We start from the raw sequence: 25,405 nt of genomic DNA on the forward strand, positions 1-25,405 counted from the left end.
CATTCTGTAACGTGTCCTCATCCCTGCCGTTCCCAGAGAGAGACAGAGAGAGAGAGAGATGACTCTTTTCCTCCACAAAGGATAAACCAAGAATTTCCAGAACATGTGAAATGTTTTAATTTTGTTACCAAAACAACCCCTGAAAGGGGAGGTACGCCATAAAAAACAAAAGCGAAAAATAGATTATCTATTTAGATTGTCTCTATATTAGCTTTTTTGTGGGGACATTTTTGGGCTGTGAAACCGCCCCTATAAGTGAGGTTTGGATATTTGTACAACAAATCCTGCGCTGTGATTGGCCAAAAATTTACCCCGCCTAACCCTGCACCGTGATTGGCCAATCACAATCTATTCAGGACTGTGATTGGCCAGTGTCACATGACACATGTGCATAGCCCTATATAAGAAACCATAACTTAAAAAAAAACATAAATTTGTTTTTTTTAAAGTTATGGTTTCTTCCATCATAAAGAGTGTTTCAATAAATGTATTTATTTTTTGTACATGATTGGTTGACTCCATTCAGTATTGTGATTAGCTAGCAAGACACCGCCCACTTCACACAGGGTGTGATTTTTTAAACTGCGTTCTGAGTTTGGGATTCCCAGAAACTCAGGCCTAGTACTACCTCCTGAGCAGGGCCCAAATTAGGCTCTGATTTGGAGACAAATCCAGAACCTGTGAAATACGTTTCACTGCACGGCACTGACAGTACGCTGAGTTGTTGTGGTGGAAAACAGCCAAAAAGAGAACACCTTGGTGTGGTGTGAGTTGTGTCAGATGCCGTCCCGGTGATGTGCGCCCCGTTTGCCAGACCAACAGACAGACACATATGTTGACACTGTGACACTGTGACATGGCTGCTCCAAAACGTTGGGAGCGCTGGGTCCCATGCAGCACCAGATGGCGCGTCTAAATCTGTGAGCAGGAGAAAAGATACAAGATGTTCCTATCCCATGCCACCCACCAGCCACGGGCCAAAGGTCCAAAATACAACAAACTGGCCTGGTTTGCACAATTCAGAGAATGTTTGGGGGCGGGGAGAGACGGGGAGAGTGCTAGGAGGTGGGGAGAGATGGGAGAATGCTAGGAGGTGGGGAGAGACGGGGAGAATGCTAGGAGGTGGGGAGAGACGGGGAGAATGCTAGGAGGTGGGTAGAGAATGCTAGGAGGTGGGGAGAGACAGGGAGAATGCTAGGAGGTGGGGAGAGACGGGGCGAATGCTAGGAGGTGGGGAGAGACGGGGAGAATGCTTGGAGGTGGGGAGAGATGGGAGAATGCTTGGAGGTGGGGAGAGACGGGGAGAATGCTAGGAGGTGGGGAGAGACAGGGAGAATGCTAGGAGGTGGGGAGAGACTGGGAGAATGCTAGGAGGTGGGGAGAGAAGGGCGAGAATGCTAGGAGGTGGGGAGAGATGGGGGAGAATGCTAGGAAGTGAGTAGAGTTAAATCTTTATTGAAGACACATTTTTTTCACGGTGGCCTTTGACACTGATTACACTGATTGTGTAAATTGTATAACTCTGTAATGCTGTATTAGCCCTTTTTCTGTTTGTAATATATTATTATTTGGTCATTTTAATGTGCTTTATAAATATTGAGTTGAGTTGAGGTCATGCTTCCCCTGAAACGTATTGTGATCCTTGTGGGTTTTTTATGTTCCGAAAATTTTCACCTATAATTACATGCCCAGAATAGCGATGCCAGATTAAAAGTGGTTAAGTTCAAGTGTCCCAAAGTTAATTAACTTCAGAATCAGAATCAGAATCAGCTTTATTGTCACAGGTTTATAGAAGTAAAAAAGTGGGTGAAATTCTTTTTTGTGCAATGTTCTATTGCTTTTGTTATTCCCATAGAAAAAAAGAAAGGGAAGAAGAAGAAGGGGGGGCGGGGCAAGGGGGAAGAGAGATCAATCAAAGAAAACAAACAAATTATCTACATATTTACACATAGTACCTGAGGTAAGATATAAAGGTGCGTGAGCATTATAGCAGCAGATGTATACTGTACGTGATACTATGGACATTAGTTAAAGTAATACAATGCAGGTCCACAAATAACGATTTTTAGCAGCCTCTGCTGGTCATTACCGTCACTGCAGGTCGTTCGTTTATTCCTGCATTACCCAGAATTCCATTTGTTTTCACCGGAAGACGGAAGTGTTTCAAAAAGCGTTCTTTTAATTGTTTTATACTATCTGTGGATCGTTTCTCTTAGCCAGTGGAGCTTTAGTTACCGTGAGCTGTGTTTTCTTTTGCTGTTGTTTTTCGATCTTCAAATCCTACAATCTCTTAAAAACAGCATGAGATTCCTTTTTGTTATTAATGCGGTAGTTCCTGGCCAAACAGGAAACCGGTGCGGTAGTTCCTGGCCAAACAGGAAACCGGTGCATTTCCGTTTCCGTTTTCCGGCCGGATGACGTCATTTTCGCGGGAATGACTACCCTAGCCACCATTTCAATAGAAAATATAATAGAAAAGGCTTTCAAGGGTGAAATTCATGGAGTGGGTGTTGTGAAACATTTGCCACTCACAAAAGATATACAATTTAACTTTAGTTTTGTTGAAAAAGTTACCTAGTATTACTTTAAGGTGTGAGAAAAACACAAAAAGTTGTCTGGAAAAAAAATTCAGCGCGTGTCGCCCGCATAATCCACATAAGGTAAACTGACATTGGTATAATCCGCAGGTAGGTCCAAGGAAGAGCAAAAGTCTAAGACCAGCCTGACGACAGGCTGATCTTGTTCAGCAGTCTGACGGCAGCCGGGTGGAAGGTGTTCATGAACCTGGTGGTGTTGCTCTTGATAATGCTGTAGGCCTCCTGTCCCGGCCGCTGTCGTTGTAGGGGTTTGAACGGTTTGTAGCTGGGGTGGTGCTTGTCCATTGACTACTTGGAAACAAGTTTTAAATTGAGACCAATGACCATGAATCATGAGCTAACTTTGACGTTCTTGTTTGGGCGGACAGACCTCTGATTTCACGCTCGTGTGTGATTTCACGCTCGTGTCACCATGACTCAGCCATAACCATATAAGGAGTTCCCAATGCAGCTACGCCCAAATATGGAGTATACCTCTAGTATTAAAAAAAGTTGCTAAAGTAAATGTAGAGGTAAGTGAGTAAAAGTATTAAAGTAACTTGTTACTACGCACCCCTGACTCTGACCCTAACGTTGCTAGTGATGGAGTATGTCCTGCTCTGTGGAATAATGTGTTCTTAGAAGGGCGTTCGCTCGGTCGAGTCAATTTGGGCTGACTTAATTAGAAAGCAGCTGGACGCTGCGTGAGCGGGCGACCTGGGAGCGGTGAGCGGTATTCTTGTTATCTCCCGGGCTTCCTAATCCGTTCGCCACAGGGACGACTGCAGCCGCCAATAAAGTGTCCAAACAAAGGGCTCGCTGTGTGTCAAGAATTTAGTTTCCCCATCTGTTTCGTAGGATTGGTGGGCCCTGTTCATGTAGGCATAAAACAGACAGAGGTAATGTGGTTATTAAAGCTGCAATAACTTTGATCCTAGCCGGGATTTGAACCTTGGTGCCCAAACGTTTACTGTTGAGCTATATTGTTTGGGAAGGGGAGATATTTCCATTTGAGTTTCATGCAAAACCTCTTAATTTACCAGTAGTGGTCCCACCCAATCATGGGATCTAAGTCAACTACCAGCACACTCTACGCTGCTTGTGTTAACAGCTGAAGCAGCCATGTCCCAAGGCTGATGTTGTTGTGGCGGCCACATTCAGCCCCTAAATAGACACAGTTAGGATCACCTTGAGAGAGAGAGAGAGAGAGAGAGAGAGAGAGAGAGAGAGAGAGAGAGAGAGAGAGAGAGAGAGAGAGACAGAGAGACAGAGAGACAGACAGAGACAGACAGACACTGCTTACAACATAAGTTTGAGGTACTTTTACTTTACTTACTTAGTATTAACATTGCTCAATACGTTATACGTATACTCCTACGTTTTACTCCACTACAGTTATTTGAAAAACCTTTGTTACAATTTACTTTGATTTTAGATTATTATTTTAAAACATACATTAACCACTTTATATTTTATACTTTGTCCATTCGAAAATAGCAGATCCACAACGCGTCACATTGCGACGTGTTGTTTTTGAAAAAGTTAATACGGTAGTTTAAGTATTTAGATGCCAATACTTTTGTGCTGCTTGCTATACTACGGTAACATTTTGAATACAGGACTTTCACTTAGCAGAGTACTTTTTAGTTGTGGTATTGCTACTTTTACTTACTGCAAGTAAAAAATCCGATTTCTTCTTCCACCACTGGTGAGTGGTTAATATTCACAGACATGCAAAGTGTGAGATTGCCTTTCTGGCTAAGAGAGAAGTAGATGAATTGTCCAGGGAAATCCCTATTAATGCAGAGCAGCTTGTCAGCTTCAGTGCACATGTCAGCAGATCTATCTCCATTTAGACCACTATTAAAAGCTAATTTCCCCATCCAAGAGCAACTTGGACATTCATTTATGGGGTACAGTATTGAACTGGGACTGCACAATATATCTAACATGTATCGTCATTGCATTATCAACGTGTGTGATGTGCATATCACAAAGACCTTTACATTTTGCAAAATAGATTATTTAACTTGTTTTCAGGTTGTTGTTTTTTTCATTTCAACAATCCAGGTATAAATGATGTTTTTGTTTAGATTAGAGGAAAATGTTTTCAGCGGAGCAGTGAGAAGCTGTATTGCGCTGCTCTGCTGCCTTTGGCGACCGCAGGATCAATAAAGGTCTTCTGTTATGTTCTTATTAATCAGGACTACAGACTCATGCCCACATTTCTTTTGCACATTGCCAGTAATTGTAATGGTTGCTTTATCGTAGAGAGGTAGAGAGGACAGGAGAGATGCAACGTTGGTAACAGTTAAGCCCTATTTTTATACTTGTGTACTGCAAGAATACATTTTTTCCATGTTTTATACTTTTTAAAACGTTTGACTTTAATTTGATGAAGTCAATGATCAGGCTGAAACCTTGGATTTGGAGTCATAGATATGTCATAGGCTACAGTAGATGAGTGACATGATAGATAACTGACATCACAGGCTGGCCATCCAAGGATCTCAAAGGATCTTTGATCTTAGATTTCAGTCCAGAACTACACTGTTCTCATGTAGATCCCAAGATCCACATGATTACATTATTTTTTTATTTAAATGGTATGATTTTTTGTTTTGTTGAGTTTTCATTAGCTCAGAGTTAAATCATCGTCTATAGCTGCCCTTGCCAGCGATTCCGAGCGTTTTCAGTAACCTTTGAAAAATCATAGAATATTATTCTTCACAACGATCCACTTGCCGCGCTATTTTTGAAATATAGTGAAAATTAGTGCAAAACTTTGAATATATATGTAAAGCGAACATTTGTAAGTCAAATCTTTGCTTCTGGGGGTCCCTGGAACAAAATATTTTGAGATGGGGGTCCGCGGCCAAATACATATCATTTTGGGGGTCCTTGGCTTTTTCCATCTAAATCTTGCAGCATAAAAGCATATCTCTGAGCCACAGTGTAGGTTTGTAACCTTGTGCTTGTGTATCCAGAGAACGTGCAGTTTGCCACTCTGTGGTGCTGATGTGTTGTAATCAATGGTGCAGGGGGGTCGCATTGGTACTGTAATGGAGAACCTTTCAAATGTAAAATTAATTAGCTGCAATCTCACTACATCAGGGGAAACTCAGCATATATTTTGTGCTTAGTTGGTACACCCATTCAGCCGTGCTTGCTTTAGCATGAAGCAGTGTGGGTACTGCGTGTGTGTGTGTGTGTGTGTGTGTGTGTGTGTGTGTGTGTGTGTGTGTGTGTGTGTGTGTGTGTGTGTGTGTGTGTGTGTGTGTGTGTGTGTGTGTGTGTGTGTGTGTGTGTGTGTGTGTGTGTGTGTGTGCGCGTGTGTGTACTTGTATTTATACTTGTGAGGACCAATTGTCCCCATAAGTACAGTATAATTTGAGAGCTAGACTCTAAGATAAATGGTTGTTTTATGGCAAAAATAAAAATAGGTTTTACAATAAGGTAATTTAGAGGTTAGATTTAGGGGTTAGGGTTGGCGTTATGCCTAATTCATATGATCTACGAGCCCACGACACGTCACAGTGTGACCCGTTGTGGGCTTGTAGATCGGCTATTTTTTGACAATAGCCGAAGACAACTGAAAACGGCATTCATAAAATCGCTGTCGCTCCTCACAAGTACAGTATAGTGATGCAAAACGTGCGTGTGTGAGTGTTGAATTGTGGGATGTTGAATTGTGCAACCCTGTGGAAGACACATTTTGTTTGTGGGGGAGGATTAACCCATTCAATCCGGGAACACATACTGTGTCATTTTTTGTGATTTTTTATTTTTTTTGCTATAACCATTATTTCATACTTTGGGCTATTCTTTTTTTAATTTTTTTATCATTAAGATTTGTGCAAATCTTTGAATATATATATTTTAAAACATTTCTAACTCAAAGCTTCTGGGGATTCTACAAAATAATGTCCTCTAAATCCTAACCGTTTTTTGAAAAAAACGTATGTTGCTATAATCAGTGGTTCTCAGAACATTTTCATGTCAAGGACCCCCAAAATGATATGTATTTGGCCGGGGACCCCCATCTCAAAATATTTAGTTCCAGGGACCCCCCCAGAAGCAAAGATTTGAGTTTCAAATGTTCGCTTTAAAAAATATATATATATATGATTTTTCAAAAATAGCAGATCTACAAGCTCATAGCGCGGCACTCTGTGCCGCGCTATGAGCTTGTAGATCTGCTATTTTTGAATAGCCAAAGCATAAAATAATGGTTTAAAGTGGTTCAAATCTAAAATGACAGATGCTTTCCCGGCCTTGATGGGTTAAAGCGGGTGCAACGGCTGTCAAAGTGTTCTGTCCCGGTCGTTGTGTATTCGTCAGGTGAAATTCAACGTGTCGTCAGCAAGACAGTGATTCGTCATTAGAGACAGTTCTGCTCCATTGCTTCAAGAAGGAGGCACATTTCTCTCACACCGCATTCTTTCATTCTTTCTCTTGTCGAAACTAAGCACATTCCCAAAGCAAGTAGTGGTGGGAAGTACATTTACTTAAGTACTGCATTTAAGTTCACCTTTGAAGTTCTTTTTTACTTGACTTGAGTGTGTACATTTGTCAGTACTTCTATATTTATACTCCAACTACATCCCAGAGGCAAATATTGTACTTTTTACTCCAATACAATGATTTGAAAATATGAATGACTAGTTACATTGTAGACATAGGTTATTACAAAACATAACATTAACCAATTAAACCCTATTTTATACTCTGTCTATTTGAAAATAGAAAATCTACAAGCTCACAGCTATGCGTTTTGAGCTTGTAGATCTGCTATTTTCAAAAGATTCTGACTACATTTTAAAACATTTGAAAAAACGTGTGAAATGGGACATTCTGTATAAGTACTTTGAGTATGTTTTGATGCCAGCCCTTTTGTACTTTTACTCAAGTAAAATGTTGAATACAGCACTTTTTACTAGTAATTCTATATTGTGGTATTGCTGCTTCTACTTAAGTAAAAAAAAAAAAGATTGAGTACTTCTTCCACCACTGTCAGCAGACAGTGATTCGTCATTAGAGAGACAGAGTTCTGGTCCATCGCATCGGAAAGGAGGCAGCTTTCTCTCTCCTGGATCTTTCATTCTTGTCTGTCGAAATCAGATTCCCAAAGCGACGGAGAGAGAGCTTGCACGCTCCTCAGCAATAAAGTACACCTTTACAGTCCATTCATCATCAAGGCTTTTTAAAGGGTTGTGACAGTAATGTTTGACAACCACAAGCCCAGGAGAAACAGACCGGTACAATATGTGACAGGGTGAAACAAAGGTAGCGTATGAGAACTCACATTTCAAATAGATTGCAAAGTTCATAGTTTTTTCTTCAAGTTACACGATCAAAACTACAGGAACCAAGGTAAAATGAACTGAACTAGACTTAACTGTTTCATGCTGTGTTGGAAAAAGTGATTGTTTTACTTAAGTAAAATAGCAATACCACAATATACTTTGTTACAAGTTTAAGTCCTGTATAAAATGTTTTACTTAAGTAACAGTACAAATGTATTGACATCAGAAATTTAATTGGTTAATGTATGTTTTGTAATAATAGTCTAAATATGTTTTTTCAAATATTTGTAGTGGAGTAAAAAGTGCAACATTTGCCAATGTGTTGTAGTGGAGTAGAAGCGTAAAGTATTGAAAAACTAGTTCAATAAACGCAAATTTTCAAGTAAAGTAAAAGTACCTCAAACTTCGACTTCAGTAAATGTACTTAAGATACTTTCCATGCAGCACTGGTTTCACGCTCTGCCTCTCAATTTCTCTCTTACTGGCTGGTTCTCGTTCTTTTCTCGGCATGACTATGACTCATCTTCACGTCGTTAACGGAGTGAAGGGCTAGCACATTAAAAAAGGTGTGGAGAAAAACCTACGTCACTTCCACGTGCGTGGCCGCACCTCTCGCCCCAGGAATAGATGTCATTCTCCATTTAAAACACCCAGGATGATTAGCCGATAATAGACACTCGAGCCAAAGAAAGCGAAAACACACACACACACACACACACACACACACACACACACACACACGCTCGCACACGCACACGCACACGCACACGCACACGCACACGCACACGCAGCACCACATTTGCTGAAAATCATAGAAACTTTCCTGGATTGATTTGTGCAGGAAAACTGCTGCGTTGACGAGAATGGGATTATTGATGGAGTTGAGACGAGTTTGTCAGAAATGGAAACTCTTCATGCTGTGTGTGGAAGTAATGCAAAGATCAATGCAGCTGATCACTAGGAATTAGCAGAGGCCTCGCGCTGCAGCAACGCGTCTTTGTCATTCACCAGCCAATTTGTTTGGGGGGGAGTGCTCATTTTACTCACTCACTCACTGTGTACTTATAGGGATGCAACAGTTAATCGAACTGCACAATTTAAATCGATTATAAAAAATTATTGATTTTAATAAATAATAAACATAGCGAAAATAGCTGATAAGTTAAATAAGCCTTACTGAGCCATGTGGCCCAAAGGGTAGTGAGTGTGTCTCCTGTTTCTTTAGCGTGATGTGGCTTGATGTACAAGTACATCCTGACACTAGTATGTCCCAGGGACTGCTGACTGCCAAGCAGATAGATCAGCTATTTTGGCGTGAAATTATATATGTTTTAAAGATAGGGCTTAAGAGATTAATATGACTAATCAATTTAATCAATTATTTTAAAAAAATATATATTTGAATAATAAAAAAAATGACTACTAAGAACCAGCGGTCATCCGTGCCAGACCATGTTTGTGGCAAATTGTTGATTAAAAAAGATCCTTGTACTCCAAAATGTATGCTTGTATACAGTGGCTGACTTGCTCTCCACGTTTTCTTCAGTATAGGTAGGCTACAGTAGGACTCTGATTTTATTCATGGAAAAATACCAGTGGTGTAAAGTAACGAAGTATGTACTTTGTTACAATACTTCGTTTTTAGGGGGATCTACTGAGTTTATATATTCATCACAACTTTCATTTTTACTTCAATACATTTAAAATAAGAATACTTTTACTCCACTACATTATCATTGGGAAACTTGTTACTCAAATACTATAAGAATATAATTGCTAGTCTCTCATCATCATTATATTGAATTATCCAGTCAACATGATATTGAATTACCCAGTCTGTTCATATTCACATGAGAACAACTGGCACTGTCATCAAGACAAGTTTCCTCATGTCCATTGTGTGGACACAACAATTAAAGGGACTTATTAGTGCATTTTGCTGTTTGATAGAATAAATTATGTTGCACAGGCTTGGATTTTCTCATTGAGAAAATAAGAAGTAGATATTCAAGTGTGTTCTGTGCATGGGGCCTGGCACAGAAGTGTCTTTGTAAGAAGAGTAGTGGAAGCAGTGTTTCCATGTTCGTATGAATGAAAGGGTTTTGTTTGTTGTTTATGTATGAGAGTGCCTGGCTGATAAGGGCATAATGACACAGGCTCTTATGGTGTGTTTGTTCTTTCATGAACCATTAGTTGAGAGGTAGATCAGTCAGCCTGGGACACTATTGAGTGACTGAATGAAACATATTAGGTGAAAGCTACAAGTGGATTTAGATGGAGAATTCTTTCTTTGGTGTGATGGACAGAATCCACTTAAAACTAAAACATACGACTGTGTTAAAGCTACAAGAGGATTTAGATGGAGAATTCATTCTTTGACTGTGAAACTCCAAACAAGTGTTGGGAGATGAACAATTATTTCTTTGGTAAGATGGACAAAATCCACTCCAAACTCAAACATAGCTGGATGGAGATGAAGAATTCTCCCTTTGATGTGCACTCAAATTGCTATTTTATGTTGATCTGCCACTGAAAATGTCGAGCTTTTGTCAAGCTGCCAGCTACATCATTCTGAAAGTAGTGGATCTAGGCACAAGCTACTTTGAAATGTAGTTATGTAGTTGTTCATATGAGACTCATGTATGGCACATTAGGAGTCCACTAGCCGCTCATTTTGTATGTCCGTTTGATGAAAATATCCTACACAAGCCTGCATGGTGATGACCCCTTATAAAAAAATCCAGAATCACACGAATCTTGATTATTTTATTCATCGAAAATGTAATTGATAGAATAATTTACTATTCGTATGTGCAAGGTACTTTTTTAATCACTTTACAAGGCAGGCGAGCTAACAGCGAGGATCTGCTATTTTCACCATTATTGATATTTTTTAAACGTCTGGAAAATGTCTGAATTTCTTGGGAAAAGATAACATTTTCAATACAGCAATGCATTGATATTAAAATGAAAATGTACATTGTAATTTGTACTTTTGAATATGACTTCACCCATTTTCAACCTATGTTCATATCATTGGTCCTCAATGATGCTCATTATAAGATGGCACCATTTCTGTAAGTCTACTCACTCTGTGTCCCAGAGGAGGGCTGGACAATTCAGAAACCTGCCTACCAGTGACATCATCAGTAGGCAGGTTTGGTCATTTCAACCAAGATTCAAAAAAGTTATATATTTTTTTGTATTAATGCGAAAACAATGGCTTCTATTATAGCATGCTAACTTTACAGGAGTAAAAAGCCTGCAGTTTCTATTAGCTTCGATTCCCCGTCGATGATGTCACTGGTAGGCGGGTTCCTGAACTGTCCACAGCCCTCCTCTGAGACATAGACCAAGTAGATCATATTATAATGAGGATTATTGAGAATGAATTATATGAAGGTTGAAAATGGGTGAAGTGTTTTTTTATGTTATGGAAACGTTAATGTGTGAATTGCTTTACAATTGCTTTACAATCAACATTCAAGTGTTTCAGTAACAAGGGTGATTTCTCTTGAGTGTTCTGTCTGAGTCATTGTTTGACATTTTGCACGGCTAAATATATCTGGTAGAATGTTCCGTGGTGTTGCAGTAGCAACCAGGTCAGGATGACCAAATAGACAGGGCCTGGGGGGCCTCAATTAAAGCCCATGCGAACAGGGCGTGATAAGGGATGAACATTATGATTATGGTGATGGTTATTTCTGATTGGTAGACTAAACACTGTTTTAGAAGGAAGGTGGAGTAATGTCCACTATAAGTTTCAGTGGAGTCTGGTATTTCTCTTAAGCTAATACCGCCATTGATCCATGTGTAACGCTCCGGGATTCGAACTCGGGTCTCCCACGTGGAAAGCCACTCTGCTACACATGGATTGCTTTTGCACTGCTCTGTAATAAACCGACAACTAAGATCTGTCTGTCATCTTTGGCCCCGATTGTTCTTTCCTAAAGAAGTCCTCAACAAAAGCATGTACTTTTGCATACTTAAAGGAGTAGTTCACCCAAAAAATGACTTATTTTCTATCAATTTCACTTCAATTTCAAAACCCTTTTTTTCCTGATTTGTTTTTTGTTTTTGTCGCATTCCTAAGCAAATAATTGGATGACCAGGTCATTGGTCAGTAGGAGACTCTGTAGGAGACCCTTTGACTCTTTGAGAGTCCCTTTGACTCTTTGAGAGTCCCTTTTGACTCTTTGAGAGTCAAAGAGTTGCAGTTGAGTTAAGTAATTTTTGACCAGGAGTATCTATTCTTTGACTGCAGTACTTTGTCCCACCACTGAATATCTCCCCCGGGGAAAGCGGAATCCCCCCTCCCAACTCTACCAGGGTGGCGCGTTGCTGAGGCGGACGACATACTGTAACATGCTGTGTCCATAATCTGTAACAGTAATCTTCAAACTCATGTGTGCCATCTCTATTTTTTAAAATCTTTTTAAATAGTAATAATAATTTAAAAAAATACGAAACGAAAAAAAATCATATTTACTCGTGACACAAAAATGGGTCCCGACTCACTCTTTTGGAAACACAATAGCATCTTCAAAATGACAATCTCTGGCATACGGTTCTTAAATGTTATCACCCAGGTTTGTCCCAGCAAAGTGAAATTGTGGTTGTTATATACAGTAGGTCTTATCTTGAATGCCAGTTGAAGGCAAACACAGTTAGTTCTCTTGTGAGACAGAAGTAGAACTGGAGTGCAGTGTCACTCTTTTGAATCAATACTAAATCAATAACCCTTCAGCCCACGAGTTCAAAGCTTTGAATGCCTATCTGATCGGATCAGATTGGGATTTGGGGTAGTTCTAAACCAGAAATCAGGATTGAGATGACTCTGATATCCGATCAGATCAGGATCAAATCTAAGCTTTAATTTGGATCAAATCTTCAAAATGGGTTGTTCAAAACAAAAACATACTGTAGGATCAGTTTGATCCAACAAATCAGGATTAGCTTGATCCCACTGGAAGGGTAGATTTAGAGTGGATTACCAGAGCAAAACGCACAATTAATTTAAACATAATGTTTCATTATAAGATGTTAAAGTTTGTAAATTGAAATATGCTTTATGGTTGATTAAAATATTCATTTATTTTTGTCACATTTGCAGTGTACACTTGCCTACCTCTCAGAGCAGTGTATTCAAATAATTCAGGGCACTAGAAAAAAGTGCATTTGGGTGTTTGAAATTAGGATCCGTCAATCTTGAAAAGTTTAGATCAGGGTGATCCTATCCTGAATTTCTTTGAAATACCGGGACACATTTTGTCTGGATTGTCTGATCCTGGATCACAAAATATAGGATTTCAAAATCGTATCCGATCAGATATAGGTATTAAAAGTTTTGAACTCGTGGGCCAATGTGATTTCCCACTTTTTTGGGACCCAAACGAGACTAATGACATGTCCTGACAGGATCACAGACCAATGGTATTCTATTGTACGACATTGTCGCTCTGCGAAAATCGATAGATCACTACGTGCTGTGAGCTTGTACGTTGGATATTTTAGCTATTTTCCTTTTACGTTTGTGAAGATTTGCACAAGATTTTCTCCATGTACAACCCCCCCTCTCTTTCTTTCTCTCTCTCTCCCTCTCTCTCGATTCATCATTATAGGCAAAAATGTTCCAAAAAAAACTAGAAACCATGGGTAGTGAAGGGTTTTAAAGCACTGTTTCTCAATGTCGGGTCTGGGGACTAAGAGTGTACAAATGGGTTAATTTGGTTCCATTTGTACACTCAGAGATAAATGAACACTGAGGATTTTACAATGTAGATGGGATCCAAGAAATAACAAATCATATCAAATGGAGGGTCCGTGGCCTAATGCATGTCAAACTGAGGGTCCTTGAAATTAAAATGGTTGAGACTCACTGCTTTGGTGGTTCACATAGTGGGGTCCGGAGACCCCCAGGGGTCCTTGAGGGTTCCAAGTTCAAATTTGCAAGCAAGATGTGCTATTTTCAATTCTTTGAAAACTGGGGGTTCCGGCCACAAAATATTCTCAGATGGGGGTCTGTGGCCAAATACATACGGTATGAATGTGGGGGTCTTTGACATAAAAAAGGTTGAGAACCACTGCTTGAAAGTGATGAGGCCATCAGAGCTGTGAGGGAAGCTGCCGCCCTCTCCCCCTGGTTGGCACATTGCTATTGATTACAGCTCCTGATTTAATCTCCACCCCTCTGTTCTCCTGTCCTGCTCCACTCCATCACCTGAGCTCTGGAGACTGACGGAGCATTGACTGCTATATCAACCTGAGAGAGAGAAAGACAGAGAGACGGGGGGGGGGGGGGGGTGTATTCAGTCAAAGCAGTGTTTCCCCCTGAATGCGCACACCCAGTCTTTCCATCGGGGTCGCCACAGCGGATCAAGGTTCAAGGTTCAAGGTTGTGCTTTATTGTTACATCTTGTGTACGGGTACATAAGAGCAAAACGTATTTCTGTTCAGCTTCCTTCAGATGATGCAGCAGCATAGGTAATAATAATAATAATAATAATAAGATCGTTTTTCTCCACGAAGAGGAGAAAAGGCTGGGAACGAGGCTACCTCTTACCTAGCAGTTCCATCTTCAGCATCCTTCTCCCAATGTACCCCCTCATCCCCCAAACCCTCTCAACCTTACCTCTCTAGTTTTATCCCCAAACCTTCTAATTTGGGCTGATCCTCTAATGTAATCATTTCCGATCATCGTCTTTCCTCGTCACTCCTAATGAGAATCGTAGCATCCTCAATTCTGCCACCACTAGCTCTGCCTTCTGTCTTTATGTCAGTACCACAGTTTCCAAGCTGTAAGCATGGCTGGTCTCACTACCCTCTCACTCTTGCTGGTACCCTTCTGTCACAAATCACTCCTGACATTTTCCTCCATCCGTTCCACCCTGCCTGCACTCTCATCTTCACCTCTCTTCCACACTCCCCATTACTTTGGATAGTTGACCCCATGTATCTCACTTTCTGGGTCACTACACCCTTCTCTCTCTCTCATTTACTTCATTCATCAGCCTCTCAAAGTACTCCTTCCATCTTCTTAACACAACTGTCTTCGCTTGTTAGAACAGTTTCCTCACTATTCTTTATCACCTTAACCTGTTGCACATCCTTCCCATCTCCTTCCCTCTGTCTAGCCAATCTGTTAAGGTCATTTTCTCCCTTCTTGGTGTCCAACCTCTCATACAACTCCTCCTACTCCTTTTCCTTAACCATCGCCACCTCTCTCTTTGTCTTACCCCTCATCTACTTGTGCTCCTGCCTACTTTCTTCTTCTCTCTAGCTGTCCCATGTCTTCTTTGCCAGCTTCTTCCTATGTATGCTGTCCTGTCTCCTCCTGGTCTTCCTTCCTTTGTACTGAAGATATCCCAGGTACTTTCTTAGCTGTATCCCTTACCACTTCTGCGGTAGTTGTCCAGTCATCTGGCAACTTTTCACTGCCACCCAGTGCCTTTCTTACCTCAGCCCTGAACTCCACACATTCCTCCTTCTTCAACTTCCACCATTTGATCTTTTTCTCTGCCTTCACTGTCTTCCGCTGCTTGCACACTAGGGTCACCCTACGGAGCACCATCCGGTGCTGCCTTGCTACGCTTTCCCCTGCTATCCCTTGCAGTCTTCTTATACGCCACCTTGTGTTCCTCCCTCTTCATGAAATAGGTGTTCACCACAGTCATTTATTTCCATTCGACACCCAGTAATCCTTCTATTAATTCACCTGGTCTCTGTGTGTCACTCTGTCCTGAGCATAACTCGGAAAGCGTCCGACCAAGCGGCTTCAACGGCCTGTGCAGTGCCGACGGACCACGGGTTTACGAGAACCAAAAAAACAAGAACATATTAGAGAGCAGCGCCCATGTTGACAGGAGAGATAATCAGAGGAGCAGAGTTTTTACCATTATTATCAAGCTCAGGACAGAAGTATGGATATAGTCTCTCAGTGAAGGTGCAGCCAGTGAACGAGTAGATATGAACTCTGGTCTCCACATCATAAAAGGAGACCAGACCCTCCTCATAAGCCACAATCACTCCTATTTTCTGGAGCTCCTCTCTTACAGGGAGGAGGACATCAGGGTCAGCATGAGCCTTGTACTCATTTCCATTCCTCAACCTTATAGTCCAGTAGCCATTTTTTGGTGTCAGCTTGATTTGTCCCTTCCTGTTGATGGACTCTCTGGCCACTCCTAAACTCCAGTCAGTCTTCCCTTTAACCTGAACCTCATAGTAAAATCTTCCTGAGGAGAAGCTTTGGTTTCCTAAGACACAGGGACAATAGGAGAATCTCTCTGTGCTGTCTGGGAGATTCTTCCATATGGTTCCACGATTCACTTGTTTTCCATCGTCAGACAGGATGAGTTTGCAGTGTGCTGTATCAGGGTCCAGAGTTACATCCACTGCATATTGCTGGATCCTCCTCAGCTCAACATCACACAGCTTATTCTGCATCTCTTGACTGAGTGTCTTCTCCAGCTGAGCTACAGCTGTTCTCACAGTCCCCACATATGAAGATGGATTTACTTTGATGTTTGTACAGTCCTTGGTGGGTGGAGGGGTGTTGATGGATGTGAAGTTCTGGAGGTGATGAAGTTCTGGAGCTTCTGTGTGTGTGAGCTGTTTCAGCTCAGAGCTTCTCGTCTCTAACTGAGTGAGTTCCTTTTGCATCTCTTTGATGAGGCTTTCAGCCTTTTTCTCTGTCGTTTTCTGCTTCCCTTCAATCACACAAATGAGCTTAGCATGGCTTCTCTCAATACAGCTCACCAGAGCAGTGAAGACCTGCACACTGTCTTCTATCTCTCTGTCTGCATCTCTCTTGCTCAGCTCTACTGAGTGTTTGAGCTCCTGAATCTTCTGTCGTCTTTCCCGGATCATCTGATGAATTTCAGCATCTGTCTTTGCTTCATATTCCTCTTTCCACTTGTGACTCCTGAACTGATGAACAATCTCAGAAATAAAAGTATTGATATATACCTCTGGTCTCTTATAGAATGTTTTTGTACATAACGGACACTTACACACATCACTAGTGTCCCAGTAATGTGTGATACAAATTTTGCAGTAGTTGTGTCCACATGGGGTGGTGATTGGATCAGTGAAGACATCCAGACAGATGGAACACAGGAACTGCTCTTCAGACAGGAGACTGCCGGCAGAGGCCATTTCTACACACCGAGACTAAAAGTGAAAGTGTGAAACACTGGAAATATATTGTAAAACGACTTCAAACTTGATTAAGTGGAATATGCTGTATCGGCAGGGGTGCTGGGATGTCCTCAACCAGTGATGTGTGACCTTACAAAAGAAGAATAGTAAGCTGTAAGGGTCTGTCCTTCTAAGTTCTAATGGTTTCTGGGGGTGTGGCTCTCTTTGACTAATGCCCCTCCCACTCTGTGTAATCAGCTTTTAAGCTGAATTGACTCAAATCAAATGTGACGCCACTCTTGCCCAAATATGGACTTCCACACGGCTCAAGACTGGCCTCCAAGTATCGGTTAACCATGGCAACCTGATGACTGACATGAATACAGCAAAATTACTTTTTAGGATGTCTGTCCTCCCTCTATAAATTCAGGAAATCTCTGTGTGCGTGCCTGTCAGTGTGTGTGCGTGTGTATCAGTCCTTTGCGTGTTTTAAGGACTGTCCAACCAATTGACTTCAAACTCAGCGTGCGTGTCCCGTGCGAGAACCCGATGTGGTGCGGTGCCCTGCGTGTTGTCTCCATTAACCCATAGAGACCTGTTGCTACCTATACGTTGTTATACCTTTCAATCCGGATGCCACCTCTGTGTCTCATTAGTTGTTGCTATAGTATAGTAACATCATTTTTCATTTTTTATTTTTAGTAAGAATTTGAACGTTTTCAGAAAGCTATGGTTAGGTTTTAGAAGGCGTTTTTAGAATCGGCCTCAGGTCTAAATGGGTTAATCATATAGATTAAAATTTCAAATGCATCAATGTCCACTGCATTCTCATAAAATTACCAATCGCGGGGTAGATATAGTGTACAAGGCAAGAGCATGGTTGTTAAAATGCATGCATTAATGTCTCAAGGCAGCAGTGGCCAGCTTTTTAGCTCTCTACTCCCCCACAAGCAGACTACTAGTGGACACTAGTGGCTTAGTCCAGTGTCCTGCGTGACATGCAACAGGCACAAAAGGAAAATGGAAACAATGCAGTACCGCAGGAAGTAGGGGTGCTGGGGGTGCGGCCGCCCCCCCTCCCCCCAGGTACCGCACCCCCTACCGCCCCCCCATCAAAAAAAAGAAATTATTTTTTTGATAATAAATCGGTAAAATCAGGCAAAAATATGAATTAAATAACATAACTCTAACCTAACCCTAAAACCGAAATAAAGAAACCAAAAACTGGGAAAAAAACTAACCCAATCCGCCCAGAACCGCGAAATAATTCGCGCGCGCGCTTTGCGCGCGTGCATGAGGTGCGCATACCGCACCCCTAACCTAAAAGGTCTTCCCGCGGCTATGAAACAATGAGTGGAAAACAACTGTACATGGGCTTAAAAGGACAACGGGTATGATGACAATGGATACAACAAGCACAGCGGGTATTGCATAACTGTGTGGGGCATGCATTCCCAACTTGCAAACATTTCATAAATGCAATGTATCACAACATTTCCCGAACATTTCAAACAATTTCAAAAATGTTTCAAATGTCATTCTGCTTTTTAATGCTTCATTTCTGTATGCCAGTCTGTATGTCAGTCTGTACTCTGCTATAGCATATACAGTACTGTACATGGTTTTCTACAGTTACATGGCTATCTATGCCTTATTGCACATTTAAATGCCTCATGCACATTTATATCACATCTTTTCTCTACCTGGCCTTGTCGTTGTTGTAGCACTTTTTTTTTCCGCTTCTTGTACCTGTAGTGACAAGTAAAACGTTTTTTTTTTTCAACTTGATGCCTCAAATATCCTGCAAAATGTTCTAGGTGGTCAGGTGGTCAGTGAACGGTATTATTACAACATCCAAAGTCCCAGACGATATCTGGTCTCATATCACGATATGGATACAATATCAATGACATTGCCCAGCCCTGGTGTGGTGGACAGCCCTTTGAGGAAGATATGTTTCAACACATCCAGTAGATAATTTGAGTTGAGGAAAACTTCCCTTCCAGATCAAATTAAGCAAAGCACACATCTTTGGGAAAAAACTTGAGTAGTGATGAATCCATCTGCCCATGAATGATGGACTGATGGACTTAACATCTGCTAAACTCCAGCGTTGGCCCACAGGCGTCTAACCACCACACACAGCATATGTTCCCAAAGTTAAAAAGTACAATATTTTCCGAGATGATATGGAATGGAGTAGAAGTATAAACTATTGAAAAACAAAAATACTCATGTAAAGTAAAAGTACCTCGAAATTGTACTCAAGTACAGTCATTTTGGAAAAATTACTTTCCACCACTGGAACTGGTCAGCAAACACAAGCTACTATAGTACATGCCTGCCTTGCCTGCCGTCTGACTGGAACTACAGGAAACTGTGTGGGGTCCAGGAAGAACTGACATTATCTACTGTAGTGTGGTGTCATAGTAGAGGAAATCATGTAAAAAAGAAAAAAAAATGAAAACATCATGTTTATTATGTCCCCAACTTCATTAAAACTGGATTTTGGTGCAAAATCTGTGAAGTGCGCCTTTAATTCATAATGTACTTTTTGTACTAGAAATGTAGTGGAGTCAAAAGTACAATATTTGTCTTCGAAATGTAGTGAAAGAGTAAAAGTCGTAAGTACCAAAAAATACAAATACTCAAGTAATGTACAGATACTCAAAACATGTACTTAAATAAGTACAGCACCCGAGTACATACATGTACAGCATGGTTATTATTGTCCACTATACTGCAGGCTGCTGTGGTACCTTAACCCATTAAGAACGGGAACGCATACATGTGTCATTTTAGTTTTTTTTGCTATAACCATCATTTTATACTTTGGGCTATTAAAAAATTGCAGATATATAAGCTCACAGCGTGGCACCGAGTGCCGCACTATGAGCTTGTAGATCTGCTATTTTTTTTAAATCGTGAAAATGTTTGCAAATCTTTGAATATATATATTTTTTTACATTTTTAACTTAAATCTTTGTTTCTGGGGGGGTCCCTGGAACAACATATTTTGAGATGGGGGTCCGCGGCCAAATACATCCTTGACATGAAAAAAGTTTGAGAACCACTGATTATAGCAACATAAGTTATTCTTTTCAAAACTGTGAGTTTTTTAGAAAAGATTTGTAGAATCCCCAGAAGCAAATATTTGAGTTAAATATATTTGCCTTAAAAATATATATATTCAAAGATTTGCACGCATTTTCACGATTTTTCAAAAATAGCAGATCTACAAGCTCATAGTACGGCACTCGGTACCGCGCTATGAGCTTGTAGATCTGCTATCTTTGAATAGCCAAAGAAATCTAAAAATGACACGGATGCGTTCCCGCTCTTAACTCTCTCAGTGCCAAGCCCCGAGTTATTCCGAGTTTTCTCTGAATACCCTCCCTGCCAGAACGAGAAATCCTGAGTTTTTACTTTTTACTGTGGTAGCGCTATTCTGTTTATTTTTCATGATCACTTTCACTTTCTGATTCCTTCAGACTCATTGGGTTCCGGTTTCATGACGCAGATTCCGTTTCCGGTTCAACATTTTTTTCCGCGGTCATTTTCGGCCAGAATAGGGAAACACACGGTTTTTCACACGGTATAAAAAACTAACGGAGAGCTCCACTTCTATAATCTATAGTCTAGGTGACGAACAGTCATCGCCGTCGTGTATCACATCGTATTTTTGGCCGATCGGAGAATCTGCGACCACGTCACATCCGGTTTATGACGTATGCACTGTTTGGGCATGTTTGGGGGGGGGGGCGAGCGAGTCAACGAGGTGATCAATGTGTCTATTTGCTGCTCTCTGCTGGTAGAACTGTCGTATGTGTTTAAAACCGCAATCAGACAATTTATTTGAATGAAGAATTACAAAATTTAAAAATTAAAAACACGCAAATCGCTGGCACTGGGGGAGTACTTTATGAAAATACTCTTGGCAGTGAAAGAGTTAATGGGTTACAGTAAGTGCGGCGAGTCTCGGCGGCGAGGTCCCGGTAGAGCGGGTTGGACACCATCTGGAGCCTACACACTCGAGCCACCCAGAGCCAGGAAGATGATTGCCAACAGCGTGATTATGTCTTTATTAGATTAAGCATTCATTGTTTACAGGATGGTGGCTCTTAGGGTTGCCAACTACCTGAAATTCAAATAAGGGGACACACCGGGCTGGGCGTCCCTCATTTCAGAGAAAAAATAAGGGACGCCCAGAAAAAGATAAAATCTCACTGTATATGTGTACAGTTTTTTATATTAAGCACTTGAACCCCTGCATCCATATTCTGGGGGGAACATTATATTTTTGGCAAAGAGATATGGTGTAGACATAACTTAACTATACCTTTACTTACGCAAGTTTAAGTGGTTAATGTATTTTTTTTAAATAATAATACAAATCTACAAAGTAACTAGAAGACAAAGTTTTCAAATAATTGTAGTGGAGTAAAAAGTACAATATTTGCCTCCGAGATGTAGTGGAGTAAGTATAAAGTATTAGAATAAATTGACATACTCAAGTAGTGTACCTTCGCGTTGTACAGTACAATACATCTACAGTACACTTTGTAAATGTACTTAGTTACTTTACACCACTACTTTATTGTTAAGACACGTCTGATAAGATAGGAGTACTTAGGGAAATCTTTCACTCTCATCTCGTACTGCATGTCATTTGTCAAGCTTATTGATTTGAGGGATTTTGAGAGTCTTCTGAAATCTTTTTATAGGTTTAGTTCTGAGCCAATGATGAAACATTGGGCAGCAATGTTTACAGGATAATCCCTTACATAAGATGTTGCTACAAAACAGCCAATTATTTCCTTTGAGGGACATTAAAGACAGACAACATTTATTGTTCAATGGACAGCAAAATGATGCACATATACAGTACTTTTTTGTTTTTATTCTGTCTTCTGATTACAAGTGTTTTCTGTTTACTAAAGAGCAGGGAGACCTGAACAAGCACTATAGCGTACAAGGGCAACTTCACATAATGCAGATCTATCCGAATACTGATTCCAGCTGTTCCAATTCCAAACATGTAAGTTTACATGACCAGTTCTAATTACTACAGTCCATTGTATTAGATTCTATTGTATTTTTATGTCCAATAGTTAATACAGTATATAGTAATATAATAGTTTACATTTTGTGGGCTATTTGAGGGATGGGGTTTAGGTGATAGTGCAGGTGTGGAAATGTTGTGGGCCTCTCCATCATCAAAGTTGCCCACCCCTACTCTATAGCAATGATTAATATTGGAATATAGATTTTCAACTTTTTAACAAGAAAACCTTTCGTTTTAACCAATAAAATATAGCTTACGCCACCTTTAAATAGGCTAAATACTTATTTAGTTAGAGTAAAGCCAGTTCAATGGGGCTGCACTAATAAAGCAAGTCACATTTTTCATACAACATGCTCCCATCTGGCGAGAAGTGAAATCCTGAGATTTATATGAAATTATGACCAATTAACCGTGCTCACACTTTGCTCCCAAATGGCTTGAAGACCTCGCTTGAAGTCGACGGAAAAATAATAGGCCCACGTGTGAAGCAAATCAACCGTTTTCCTGTTATTAATGAGTGAGCAGAAGTTAGCCATGTGAGAAATGAGGTGATATGATTATGTCCTGCTAAACCCCTCAGGGTCTCTTCTCTAATAGCATGCACAGCGGCTACAGCGCTAGCCATCCCTGTATTAACCACCCTAGTCTTTAGAGTGAAATGGACTTGAGTTACAACTGTACATGGACCGATATTTTCCGTCGACACCAAATCTCTTCACCAAAAGCCGATCTACAAGCTCACACAAAGCCTTGTGAGCTTGTAGATCTGCAATTTTTGGCCAACGCCCCCCCCCCCCCCCCCCAGAATAAGGATGCTGAGGTTCAAGTGGTTAACAAAAGTGCCATTTTAAGAGATTTAAGCATTTTGGCCATAATAATCGTGACATGTAATTTTCATATCGTCCCATTCCTACTCTGTACAAGACCCGTTGGTGCAGCTTTGTTGTGATCCTGGGTTGCTGAATGGGAGAGTGGGGTTCGATTCCAGCTCGGTACACAAACTGATACAATATAGTGTACTGTACTGTATGTGATGCACCATTGTTTTAAAATCTTGTTGTGTGTGTTTAACCCATTCAATCCGGGAATCCATCTTGTGTCATTTTCGTGTGTGTCATTTTCGTGTGTGTCATTTTCGTCTGTGTCGATTTCTTTGGCTATTCAAAAATAGCAGCTATGAGCTGGTAGATCTTCTATTTTTGAAAAAACTTGAACATTTTTGCAAATGTTTGAATATGTATATTTTTAAAGTGAACATTTGTAATTCAAATCTTTGCTTCTGGGGGTCAAATGCATATCATTTTGGGGGTCCTTGACATGAAAATGTTTGAGAACCACTGATATAGCAACGTAAGTTTTTTATATACATATGTATGTTGTGCCATACATATATTTGCACACATTTTCCAAAAATTTCAAAGATAGCAGATCTACAAGCTTATAGCGTGGCACTCAAAATGACAGAGATGCGTTCCGGGATTGAATGGGTTAAGTGGTTAAATATCCAAATTCTCCATCATGGTTGAGGAGAAAGTGGTTATTTTTGAAGGCATGGTAAACAGTGAGGTGGTGGTGCCAGCGTCTCGGCTCAGATTAGCAAGCTGCCAGGGAATGAAGACGTGACCAGAGGAGAGGGACACGGTGCCAGTGTCTGAGTCCTCTCTGCCAGGGCATGCAGAGCAGGGAGAGGTGGACCAGCCACTGCCAACTTTCCACTCCAGCTGGAGAGACAGTGAGGGGCACTCTGTACCCGCTGACACACACACACACACACACACACACACACACACACACACACACACACACACACACACACACACACACACACACACACACACACACACACACACACACACACCACACACACACACACACACACACACACACCATTGCTGTGTCGGGCAGAAACCTCTTATCTCCATATTCAAACTTTTTGTGTTTTTTCGTAAATAAACGCCCTACTTGATCATACTACAGCGTCACACAAAAACATTAAAAGCAGCAGAGCTAGAAGTGTGTGTATATATATATATATATATATATATATATATATATATATATATATATATATATATATATATATATATATGAATGATATACATACATACATACACACACACACACACACACACACACACACTGTGTGTATTATCTAATTATAACTATTGGTTACTTTTCTATCACTCTGAGTAACAAATGTAACGAGTTACAAATGTACGTATCATTTGTATTTGGTTACATTTGTCACATTCTCAGAGTTACAAATGTATCTATGCAGCATTATGTCGGAATAGAATAAGAGTAGACTACAACATAAGGTGTGTGGTGGGCTGGTTTGGTTACCTATATCTCCAATCTCCCACTGCGGTCCCGTGTCCAAAACCCACAATGAAGATCACTTGCGCTGGGCACAGAGGCATTCGAGTGTCGGATTATCCTTAAACGAGGTTGTACATAACTCCAGAAAGACGTAGGGCCCTATAATGGGCCATACTGGCGAAACCCACTATTTGAGGATTTAGGAGTGCGCAAGGTGCGTTCCCGGGGCGGCATGTCCATTGCAGGCACACTCTACCAAAACCAATTTGGCATAGCGGGTGGTTTTAGATTCCGCTGTGCGCTTTCCCAAACGTGTGTGGGCAAAATAGCAATTTTGGGGATATTGCAACAACACGCCCACGGCCACACCTCCAGGCGCAAATAACGGAGTCGGCATAATGAATAGCGGGTATAGCGGCCGCAAAATACCGTTTAGGGACAGTGCCAGCTCCCTTGTCCGTTTTTCACGGGTAGCAGGCAGGAATTCACGGCTAGTGGGCTGCGGGTGCGGGTAAAGCAGTGGCAATTAAAGGGCCCGTAGTCTACTGTAGGCTACCCAAGTTGGGAGACTTCTCTCTCCATATTATGAAAATATACCAGTGCAGCGGTACCCAAAATCCCCTCGCATGCATGTATGCGCTCATATGTCTTAACACAGAGCCAGTAAAGCACTGTTTAAATGGTTGAATGATTAAGCATCTAACTTGTTACATTGCAAATAAGTTATATTGTTTTTAATTGCTCGATTTGCATTGCTCGTACACTTGGAAATACCAATTTCATATGACACATTGTCGATGTGTATGCCTATACCAAATGTATTTTTTTCACAAGTATTATTTATTAGTTTTATAGCTATACATTTTAAGAGTGAATACATACGTTTAGATGCCTGTCAGACGGTCAGACAATGCTGCTCCGCATGTCTACGATGGAACAAACTGGTGTTTGGCATGTAGGCCAAAGCCTACATGCCGTCAAACCAGACGTCAGATTTGAGCGTG

General features: G+C 40.9%; 2 protein-coding genes and 1 pseudogene across 3 annotated transcripts in view; 2 read left to right on the top strand and 1 right to left on the bottom strand.

Annotated features, from left to right (window-relative positions):
- tpma (alpha-tropomyosin) overlaps nt 1–25,405 on the top strand; it is a gene marked incomplete at its 5' end in the record, with an annotated part of 303,129 nt that overhangs the window by 96,738 nt on the left and 180,986 nt on the right. The window lies entirely within an intron of this gene.
- The window catches only part of LOC308080842 (transmembrane protein 266-like), a 68,896-nt pseudogene that overhangs the window by 16,015 nt on the left and 27,476 nt on the right, over nt 1–25,405 (top strand). The window lies entirely within an intron of this gene.
- On the bottom strand, nt 15,719–17,035 carry LOC308080908 (zinc finger protein RFP-like; the record flags this gene model as incomplete). Its single annotated transcript, XM_080423002.1, has 3 exons — nt 15,719–16,414; nt 16,682–16,807; nt 16,946–17,035. 3 exons carry the CDS (start codon nt 17,033–17,035, stop codon nt 15,719–15,721), a joined length of 912 nt encoding a protein of 303 aa, XP_080279128.1.

Source organism: Gymnoscopelus braueri, assembly GCF_963280865.1.
Source record: "Gymnoscopelus braueri genome assembly, chromosome: 1".
NCBI classification, from domain to species: domain Eukaryota; kingdom Metazoa; phylum Chordata; class Actinopteri; order Myctophiformes; family Myctophidae; genus Gymnoscopelus; species Gymnoscopelus braueri.